General features: G+C 34.4%; 2 protein-coding genes across 2 annotated transcripts; both read left to right on the forward strand.

The window, feature by feature from the left end:
• The first annotated feature begins 890 nt into the window (after window positions 1-890).
• LOC112514892 ((-)-isopiperitenol/(-)-carveol dehydrogenase, mitochondrial-like) lies at window positions 891-1,868 on the forward strand. The gene has a single exon (XM_025121523.1). The coding sequence runs from the start codon at window positions 891-893 to the stop codon at window positions 1,695-1,697; it is 807 nt and encodes a 268-aa protein (XP_024977291.1). The 3' UTR covers window positions 1,698-1,868.
• A 3,359-nt stretch (window positions 1,869-5,227) lies between these two features.
• On the forward strand, window positions 5,228-8,286 carry LOC112514411 (hypersensitive-induced response protein 1). The gene is made up of 6 exons (XM_025120872.1): window positions 5,228-5,291; window positions 5,661-5,858; window positions 6,256-6,376; window positions 6,526-6,617; window positions 6,703-6,799; window positions 7,593-8,286. Exons 2-6 carry the CDS (start codon window positions 5,670-5,672, stop codon window positions 7,949-7,951), a joined length of 858 nt encoding a protein of 285 aa, XP_024976640.1. The 5' UTR covers window positions 5,228-5,291; window positions 5,661-5,669; the 3' UTR covers window positions 7,952-8,286.
• Window positions 8,287-11,950: the final 3,664 nt, after the last annotated feature.

Below are 11,950 nucleotides of genomic sequence, written 5' to 3' on the forward strand. Positions count from 1 at the left end.
TTGTTAAAAAATTCTGTTAGATGATGGGTATTTTTGTCATTTTATTGTTTTTTACCAATTAAAAAAAAACAAGGGCCAAAAATCATTAAATTAATTTTCATCAGGTGAAACATAAAAAATCGATAAACGGATGAAAATGCCTTATTTTTAACGTAATGTTTAAATGACGGTTAGAGAGATGAGCCAAACACGAACATTTTTTTTATTAACTCATCCAACTCGTTATGCGAGTCGACTAATCCGAGGACGATCATTTGCTTTGCAAATAGCCCGGAGTCACTGCATTTGAACCTCCGTGGCCAAAAGAGATTTTTATTTTTCATTGGATTTGAACCTGAAACCTCTTGATACTTTTGACCTTTAAAGTCAAGATCAAATCAATCAAAAACCACCATTTGGTTAACACGAATATTTTTAGAAACCATAGTAAACATATGTAATATCAATAATACACGACAAAAAAGTATTATTACTGACAGGTCACGGACCAAATTTATAGTTTACCCAAATAACATTTTACTGCGACTATTACTAAAATAAAATTATTATTTTATTAATTATGTACTTTTAGAATTGTATACATGATTTAGGATAACGTGAGATAAATAATTTTTTGTGAGATTCGTAAGACCAATTCTCAACCCTTAGATTAGATCTACAATCGTTAGATTTGAACATTCATAAACGCCATGAGACTTCTTAATAATTACAAAATTGTCACCGCACAACTTTAAATCATTACATCATATATTTATAAAGTTGATCAATGAATATAAATTGGTCTTACAGGTCTGACGAAAAGTTCATAATCTCACGTCAACCCCTGTATATATTTCTTTTTTATTTAGTATTTAAAGGTATTGAAAAAGCTCGATTCTTTGGAGAAGAAGATGGCAGAACCAGTGTTGAAACTCGACGGCAAAATATCGATAATCACCGGCGGTGCAGGCGGAATCGGAGAAGCGACGGCGCGTCTCTTTGCCAACCACGGCGCGTTTGTCATCATCGCAGATATCCAAGACGAACAAGGTCGGCAAGTAGCAGATTCAATAGGCTCACAACGCTGCACCTACATCCACTGTGACGTCGCCGACGAACAGCAAGTCATCTCCGCCATCAATTTCACCGTCGATACTTATGGTCGATTAGACATCATGTTCAGCAACGCCGGAAAAGTGAGCAGTTCCGACCAGACGGTTCTCGATCTCGACCTACCACAATTCGACAGCCTCTTTGCCGTCAACTGCCGTGGAACCGCCGTCTGCGTGAAGCACGCAGCGCGAGCAATGGTGGAGAAAAGCGTGAGAGGTTGCATCATCTGCACGGCGAGCGTCGCCGCCTCGAGAGGAGGAAGTATGCGGACGGATTACGTGATGGCGAAGCACGCAGTGGTCGGATTGGTGAGATCGGCGAGCAAGCAGCTCGGTGTGCACGGAATAAGAGTGAACTGTGTATCGCCGTCGGCGGTGGTGACGGGGTTGTCGAAGAGGACGACGGAGGAGACGAAGAAGACAATGAAGGTATACGAGGCACTAACGAGCTTGAAAGGGATCGAATTGACGGTCCGGAGAGTAGCGGAAGCGGTATTGTTTCTTGCGTCGGACGATTCCTCCTTTATCACCGGCCATGATCTGGCGGTGGACGGCGGGCTGCAAAAACTTCCGGACGTTGATGACGTCATCATGTACAATCGTTGATGAACAAGGTAGTTGTATGCCATTTCCTCTTAAATTATTAAATAAAATTGGGTATATTATCGGGAATAAAAATACTTTGCTTTCTTTCTATCAACGTGTGTAAAGGTAGGAGATGGATATTAGGGGTGATCAAAACCCGATAAATCTGACCAACTTAACCAAACACGAAATAATTCAACATGAAGTAATCTGATGTCTAATCGAGTTGTAAAATTTTCAAACCGTATGTATTGAGTTGCTATTATTTGAACCCAACCCAAACCGATGAACCCGATATCCTTTTATTTTTTGGATTTAATATGATTGTTGAATTTCTATTACTATGTACATTAGATAATTACACTATCATGTATGCTTTTCATATACACATATTTTCAATCTATTCAAAACTTTATATAACTCATTCGTATATATGTTCAGTAACTGTGAACATATATATGTAAATTGAGAAAATTAACTGAATGTAATATATGTAAGAAGTTTGGATAAGTTGTATAAAATGGTTGATGATGAAAAATAAATTATAAGTAGAGAAATAACATATTCTAGGTTTGAATAATATTTTAATGTACCAAAATATCAACCCGACGAACCCGTATGAGTTGGGTTGAGTTGTTCAAATGTCTTCAACCCAATCAACCCAACCCGTAAGAGCACCCTAATTGATATTAATGAATAAAGGATTGTTTACTTATAACTGAATGAGCTTAATTAATTGTGTTGGTGAATTATGATTAATCGTTATTACAACACCATGCATTTGATAATGCCTAAGGTTATATTTTGCGACACATGTAATTTTAATTTTTTGTATTCGCCAACAACTTTATCGAATTATTAATGGACTCGACCATTACTCTCGAATATGGATAATATGTACGTATCTGGAGATGCGCAACGACCGTGTTGGGACCGGAAATTGGGATGGGGACCGGTAATGCTCGGTAGGGAGTCGGGACTGATTTAAACATTGCCGATTAAGGCCCGATTACACGTTTTGGAAAAACTGAGGCCTAGTCTGGGCTCAGTTGCAACTTGTACTGATCGATCATTTGCTATCAAATTAAGTGCTAGTTATTTTATTTATCATATATGTAATTACTGTAAAATTTTGACGATGTATCATCTGTATTATTCATAAATTTCCAAACTCTCTCTAGAGTCCAACACAATGTTATAGTAAGCTTTATTTTTTTGTATTTGGTTACGTATAATTACGTAACCCATGATCAAGTTTATTTTTATGCTAATCATTATAATATAAATAAATGTTCATTTCTATTCTATCGCATTAAATAATTATTTCATGTCTTAAGTACCATAAGTCGTTACATGTTACTGTCGGGAAATTTTTGTCCATTGTTATTCTTCACACCGAATAATTATTTGATGCTAAAAATTCAATAAGTTGTTATACGTTACTATCGAGAAATTTGAGTTACTATGCTGAATAAGGACGCCTGTATAAAAATATGCCACATGAGGTCATGGTTCCTAAATGGCCATATGTGACCCGAGCATGCAAGTAGATCTTTGTTCAGTTAGCCCAATCCCTTTTTCAATTAACACTCGATTGCTACGATCAAGATACTCGAGTCACAAATAATTTACTGAAATTTACCAATCTTTCTGTTCGATCACCAATTTACGAGCGAAGCTCGCCAAATGTAAGTCGTAGCAACCTGAGTTCATGACGTCGTGTCACCAATCGAAGTCGCCTCAGACTGCTGAGCATCATCAAAATTTGACGACGTGAGTAATTTGAAAGGAAAACTTAAGAAATATAGTTTTTTAATAAATTAATCTTGAAGCATATTTTCAATATGAAAGACATCATCGAGCATAGAAACTCAAATATGGTTGCGTCTGTGGTGTGTCCGTGTGGCTTTGTGGAATTGTGGGCCGTAAACTTTTTCCAAAACATGTCGAAACTTTTAAGAAATTTACAACTTAACAATTTTAAATTTTTTAATCACAATTGGCAACTCGGTACTCAAGAGATTATTATACTAACCCCCCTTGTTTATATACTAATTACGATAACAGTCCTTGTATTCATGAAACCACATGGCGATATGCAATTTATACTTTAGACTTTATAACTATTTATATCAAGGTTCTAAATGGCGTGAGGTGTGATGTGAAGTTGAGGTCAAGCTTCAGAGGTTAGCTACCACCGCAAAACCACAACTTTTTCATGATGTAACGTATGACAACAAATATGTGTATATTATATATATAGACATACACAAATGTTTGTACCATTATTCAATTAGTCAAAGATATTAAGCGATTAAAATTAAGTAATATGCTAGAAACTAAAAAATACGAAAAAGTAAAAAAAAAAAAATCAAATAATGTCTTGCATCAAACCATGGTGTGCCACAAGTTTAATGTGGTGTCAGGGACAAGTTTTGAGCAATGACGCCTAAAGTGGCGAGCCTTTTAGAATAATAGTTTATATGCACAGACTATAAACGTCATTTAATTTTAAAAAGAGAGTATCCAAAAAACATTGTATCCATAGATGGAACTTGGATGCTTACGAGTAATTGTTAGCATACTTTGGCAATGGCTAATTCCAAATAGTCATAACTTATAGGACATGAATGCACGCATGCACGTGCACACACACATATGCAAGATTAAATGAAAAGGTGACCAATTTGCTGGAGAACGTGATGTTTCAAGATCCTATGTGATTACAGAGTAAAATCATATGTGATACAACATGTTCAAAAAGACGAACAATAATTATATGGGTATTATCATTCTCAGTACCATTACCATTTCCTAAACCTTGATTTGTGCTTAAGCAACTTGTTTCGTAAATGTATCTAAAATTGTTATATGATTTATATAAAGACAGAACAATAATATTTTATTTGTAATTGTTTTTATGATAATCTTTATAGTTAAACACATACAAAAACCAACATACGATCGGTTAGAATCTCTATTCTACCAAATACCAACTCAATTATTTCCGTCAATAATTATAAGGGTATTTTAATCATCTTATAAAAAGAAGTTGTATGAATTTGTATTTCCATGACTTAGAGTGGTTCTTTATGTGATTTTGCAGAAAATGTAATTGCAAGGAATATTCTCACCATTGACTTTATTATAAACCATATATTGTATACATAATTATTATATATATATATAATTTTTGTATTGATTTATTAAAGTAAAGAAAGACGCAGTACCAAGAGGTGTAACACCTGCAACCTGAAACCCCAGCACAATTTGATATCCGATTTGGAATCATATGAGACAAGATTATTTTCGTAAAACATGTAATATTTTTACATTTAAAACTTAACAGTAAAATACTGTGATATAACTTTAAAACATTTTGTTATGAAATTTAAATGTACTTGATCTCTCACAACAACAACCTTGTCGGACATGAACCAACTCTTGGTCGTCGGAACCTTTGTAATTAATTTGCCAAACATATCGTTTTCGATTTTATCAAGTGGGTGGGTGGGTGTTGGGTTCCTCCTATAAAGAAAGGTCTGCCATCTGCATAGTATCTATCTATCTCCTACCTCATTCTTTCGATCTTGGTCTAGCAATCATCTTGATCAGGTAAACCCCTCTTTCCCTCCTTCCAATTTGAATTTGGATGACAAGGGTTTCGTGCTTTTTTGTTAACTGATGCTCTGATTTTATTGTTCTTTAACTTGGGTGATTCATGGGTTATTCGAATCTTTACCAAAAAATTGCAATTTTTTTTGTTTGAAACAAGGTTTTCGAGGATGTGTATTTGGTCACTCTCTAATCACATGGTCAATTTCGTTTTTGTATCTTATTAGTCTTCAATCATGTAAATTTGGATGGTGATCTTGACTGTAATCACGAATTGGGGATTATGAACCTCCTGTTCACCAACTGTTTGTGGAAATGTTTCTGTGAACTAAGACACTGCTAATGAGTCTTTTTTTTAATTGATTTCAGTATAAGATCATGGGAAACTTATTCTGTTTGGTTCAAGTAGATCAATCCACGGTTGCTATCAAGGAAACTTTTGGGAAGTTTGATGATGTACTCGAACCCGGTTGTCATTGTGTCCCGTGGATCTTTGGAAGTCAGCTTGCTGGGCATCTCACACTAAGGATTCAGCAGTTAGACGTCAAGTGCGAGACCAAAACAAAGGTTTTTTCCCTTCCTTTTCTAGGGGTATTACAATTAGTTCATAAGACGTTTTTGGGCGTTCTAACAAGTGTTTTATGACACTTTTGAAATTTAGCTTCCGATAGTGTGTTTATACGACAATATTTGAAAAAGTGTTATAAAAACAAGTTTCTATATAAGACGTGTTCATAGGTTACTTTCTCAAAATCGTCACATTAGGAAGCTAACAGAACATTTTATTTCAACAGTGTCATAAAAACTTGTTAGCACGGCCAAAAGTGTCTTATCAACTTCTTGTAACACTTTTATATATGACACACAATTGTTTTGTCCCATGAACTTAAGTCCTATAAAGCAGTCTATTAGGACATTTAGACATATTTCCGCATCCTAAAAAACCGAATTTTTTGTTTTTCAGGACAATGTCTTTGTGAATGTTGTGGCTTCAATACAATATCGTGCTCTGGCCGAGAAGGCAAATGATGCATTCTATAAACTCAGCAACACTAGGTCCCAAATCCAAGCCTATGTTTTTGATGGTAAAAACCTTCAACAAATTATATACAACTATATATATATATATATATATATATATATAAGCATTTTTCTTTTCATTTTCCCGTTCTTGATCTTTATATGTTGTTGGTAGCTTAAACGCTTAACATGGATACGTATTCTCCACTTCTAGTTATACGAGCTAGTGTCCCAAAGCTTAATCTGGATGATGTTTTTGAGCAAAAGAATGATATTGCCAAGGCCGTTGAAGAAGAACTTGCAAAGGTAACATGATTGAATTAATAGGTATAGTGATTCTATGTTTATAAATCCCGGAATCTTGAGTTGTTCTCTTCGATCTTGTTTATAGGCAATGTCTGCATATGGATATGAGATTGTTCAAACATTGATTATTGATATAGAACCAGATGAGCGTGTGAAAAAAGCCATGAATGAGATCAATGCGGGTAAAGTTCCATCCTTTATGTGTTGGAGTTTTCTCCCTTGTTATGCCTCATTTAAGTTTACGCCCTTTGCATGTTTGGCAAACTAGCTGTTAGCCGAAAAACTCTCAGTTGGCTGATGCCTGATAAGCTAGCTGAAAAAATACCTGTTGATTGTTGGATGAAACTGTAGGTGCCGGCTGAAAAGCTAGTATTGACTGATAAGATCCTGGCTAATAAGCTAGCTGCTGCATATTGGCTATTGATTGATGCTAGTTGTTAGCTGAAAAACTACCAGTTGGCCGAAAAGCTAGTTTATCAGCTCTGTTAGCTGAGAAGCTAGCTGCTAGCTCAAAAACTACCTATTGGCCTAAAAGCTAGTTTATGAGCTCTGTTAGTAGAGAAGCTAGTTGTTAGCTGAAAAACTATGTGTTGGCTTAAAAGCTACTTTGTCATCTCTATAGCTCAAAAGCTAGCTATTAGGTGAAAAGTTGGCTAATAAACTAGTCATGGTTGGTAAAAGGAGCCAAGAAGTTATATGACAATGTGAAATGACCTAAAAGGACATGTTAAAAAATTCACCGGGAAAAAGTGGAAAAAAACCCTGGAACTTTATTGAAACACTACTTTTCAAAAAGTTAGCTTATAAGCTTGCTTATCGTCAACCAAATGTCTTTTTTTTTCAATAAACTTAAAAAACAAGGTAGCTTATAATCAAACACGGCCTTTATCTTTGAGAATTGAGATGTTTGGCATCATTTTTCTTGTCAATTCATCGGTATTAGCTGTTAATGAATCTCTTTGTATGTATCTCCAGCTGCAAGGATGAGGTTGGCCGCTACTGAGAAAGCTGAGGCCGAGAAAATTCTCCAAATCAAGAGAGCCGAGGGTGAGGCTGAATCCAAGTACCTGTCGGGTTTGGGTATCGCACGCCAACGACAAGCCATCGTGGACGGTTTGAGAGACAGCGTGTTGGGGTTCTCAGTCAATGTGCCTGGAACCACGGCTAAAGACGTGATGGACATGGTTCTAGTCACTCAATATTTCGATACCATGAAGGAAATCGGTGCTGCTTCTAAATCCTCTGCCGTCTTCATCCCTCATGGACCCGGTGCGGTTCGTGATGTGGCTACGCAGATACGTGATGGACTTCTTCAGGGCAACTCCGCCAGCTGATCGTTAACTTCGATTCAGCAGATACATTTAAACTTTGGAGGGAAATGCACTGAAAGAATACAGTTTTCTGTTTCTTGTAATTGTGTGTATATTATTCTGATTTTTATATTTGTGTATTTTGTGTGTATATGCCATGTTAGGTTTTACGAATATCATGTTTATAACAGAAACAGTCTAAGCATTGTCTTGTTTACGTCTTACTCTCAGACCCAACATCCGCATGGAGTTGGTGGGTAGTCTCTCTGCTCCTGGCAAGTAGCAATGTCTGCTTATGTCTTGGGGTTGTTTTGTTGTTTTTTCATTAAGTTCTATAGGGATAAAATTGTCTTTGTGGATTAATCTCTTTGTATATTGTGAAAGTTTTTGTTTGGAATGGTTTTTTCATAGATGAAAAGAGTGTTTTTCTAATTGTGGGGTATGTTTGGAAAAAACTTGACTTTCTGCAAAAATCTCGATTATAGAAGCTTACTGAATAAACCATTTTCTATATCATTAAGCCACCTCTAAACAATCATGTATAACTGTGAGTCTCATTAAGCTGCTAATAAACATACCTTTACTCTCCGACCCTACATCTATTCTTTTTGGTTTATGGAAAAAGTGGCAAATCCACTTGTTAGCCGGTGGGATTCCATGAAATCACACACTTGCTACCATGTACCGCAAATTTTCTAAAATTGTTTAAAGATGTAACCATATTTTTTTGTTGGCTGAAATTAATAAATATTTAAACTTAAATTTGAGTTTTAATGATTACTGCTGAACGAAGCATAAAAATCCTTAGTGGACAATATTTTTGTCAATTAATTTAATAAGTGTTTAATTATTACTACTTGGTAATTGTTTTAAGTGGTAGATCTTTTTAATTATTGATAATGTTATGTCAAACTTTTGGAGTTGTGTTATAATTATTTATTATATGAAAAAAAAATGTGATGTCAAATAAGACAAACTCATTTAACATGTAGAGTAAATATGAAATAAAAACAATGAAATATTCGTTACATTAATTCAAAATTCTTTTATAGATAGAGAGATAGATAGAGAGAGAGGGAGAGGGGAGATCAAACAAGAACATATACAGAATAAAAGAGCGACCAAAATCACATGATTCGTACTGAAATCATATACAATTATAGAACACGATTAACGCAACGGTGTATAGGTGACTTGGTTCGCACCATTCTCATGTTTTCTCTTATTCGTTAATGTTCTACTTTAAGCTCGATTTCTTCTCTCTCTCTTTCTCTCTCTCTCTCTCTCTATATATATATATATGTGTGTGTGTGTGTGTTAATAAATCGAGCAAACTACTATATTCCTATATAGACTTTAATTCAATGATAATACTAGGAATTTAGGATGCTATAGTTTATATCAAATTTTGACAGCTACAAAAATGAATTGATTTTCTTCTTGTGTTAATGTTGAATAGTATAAAACAGAAAGATCCAAAACAGATTTTGAGACATTTTTGGCATATCGATGTGTATGAAATTTATAGCAAATATTATAAAGAATTTTAATAATCTATAATATTTTAAATATGATATCAAAGACCGTTCTGTATTATCTAATAAGATATTGAAACAAGACAACGATCCCTTGTTTCTACATATGGCAAATGCACGACAAGTGGGATATAGAACCGAAATTATCCGGAAACGACAGATTGATATATATTATTTTATATCTCTATTTTATTTTTACACTGATAAAAAATATATCTATATTATATTATAAAAAAATTTGGTTTATATATATATATATATATATATATATATATATATTAAAAACTATTATTTTTTTTTAAAAATATTTTATAAATATAAATTATTAATATATACAAGAGTAAATTGCAAATCCCATCTCTATGGTTATATGAAAATTTGGATCATGTCCTCCAAACAAATTAATACATGTATGGTCACCATGTTTTAATTTTATTATAAACTGGTTTTCTTGATCTTATCTCTGTTAACTCAACTCTGGTCAAATTAAGGGTATTTTTGGACACAAATTACAATACGATTCTCATTCAATATTATATTTTAATTTCCACACTAATATCAATACATCAACAAACAACGGTGAATCAAATACAAAAAAAATATACCATTTAAATTAATGATCACAAAACATGCAAAAGTAGTTTAAAAAAACAATGATCGATAATAATAAAATTTGTACATCTTTTTTTTTTATCAAACAAGATCATATTTTAACGATACAAAAATTGTCTTCTAATTAAGTTATAAAAAAATAAACAAACAAAATATTTTAATGAATATGTTGTGTCTTTCTAATTTCTATGATAACTATGGACTTTTCTCTTGATGTAATGTTTGAAATGGAGTGTTTTGGAAACAACCGTGGAGCTAGAAATTCCATTAACCGTTGCACGTCTCTTGGCAAACAATGACAAATTTCTTCGCAAATAACAATGCAAAACGAAGAAATTAAGGATACATCAATAAACACAGCGACGACTTCAACAATTTAATTTGCTCAAACGTCGTTTTCAATTTTAGCAAGTGGCTTCGAGTGATTCAATCTTCTTCCTTTATATAAAGATCTGCGAAGAATCTGCTCCACCATACTACCGCTTTCTTCCGCTCTTGATCTTGCAACCATCTTTTTCCGGTAAACCCATCTTCCCCTCCTCGTAATTTTGAAATTGGATCTTCTTCACTAGGGTTTTCGTGATCGTTTCTTACCTGAGCAATTATAAGGCTGTGGATTTTTTTTTTCTTTTTTTCACTTGGGTGATTTGGAATTTCGGTTACTGGAAGCTCCCATTTACATCTTTTTCTTGATTATATCTTGAAGGGTATGGATTATGTACTGAATTAGTTGTCGTATTAATGATAGTCATGCAAATATCAAGAGAATTCTTTTGTTTAATATTAGGTTTTTGAGAATGTGTATATGGTCAATTTCATCCTCTAATAACATGATCAATTTCGTTTTTTTACCTTATTACCTTAAGATCATTTCAATTTGTGGTTCTGATGTTGGCTGGAATCATGAATTGTTGTTGCAAACCTTTTGTATCCGAGCTGTTTGTGGAAATGTCTCTGTGAACTAAGACACTGCTAATGAATCTTCTTGAATTGCTTTTTTCAGTATAAGATCATGGGAAACCTTGTGTGTTTGGTTCAAGTAGATCAATCCACTGTTGCTATCAAGGAAACTTTTGGGAAGTTCGATGATGTTCTTGAGCCTGGTTGTCATTGTGTACCTTGGATTTTCGGAAGTCGGCTTGCTGGGCATCTCACACTAAGGGTTCAGCAGTTGGATGTCAAGTGTGAGACCAAAACCAAGGTTCTTTTTCTCACCCCTTTTAAATAATAGGTTGCCACTTCTATTTATGTTGATACTAAAATCTGTTTTCATGTGAATGTTTGTTTTCTATAGCTCTTTAAGTGATTATTGATCCCCACACTGTCGGTTTTTGTTGTCTATAGCTCTTAGGGTCTGTTTGTTAGCAACTTAATGAGCTTAATAGGACTCACAGCTTATTCGGTCCGCTTTACATGACTGTTTGGTAGTGGCTTAATCATATAGAAAGCGGCTTATTTCAGTAAGCTTATAGGGGGAGCTTTATGCAGAAAACCAAGTTCTTTCCAAACCTGACCATCCTAGTTAAAACGACACTCCTTTCATCTATGAGAAAACTCTCCCAAACAAAAACCTTCCCAATCTATACAGACAGATTAATCCACAAAGACAACTTTATCCATACACGGCTTAATGAAAAACCAACAACCCATAATTCGACTTATGACTTAAACAGCTAGTGTTTTTGGAAAAAGTATTGTGATTTATCTTTACAAGAAGAGAAGACAAAATTGCATTAAAATGACCAAATTTTCGGTTGCAAATGGCTAGGGATGGCAAAAGTGCCATATAGTGGCCTTATGGATTAGTTGTTTAGAACATGTGGAACCATGTTAGAGCTATTCGGTTGAGCCCTTGAGGAGAGAAGGGAGGGAGGGG

This window comes from Cynara cardunculus (assembly GCF_001531365.2).
Source record: "Cynara cardunculus var. scolymus isolate 2C chromosome LG 6, CcrdV1, whole genome shotgun sequence".
Taxonomy (NCBI): domain Eukaryota; kingdom Viridiplantae; phylum Streptophyta; class Magnoliopsida; order Asterales; family Asteraceae; genus Cynara; species Cynara cardunculus.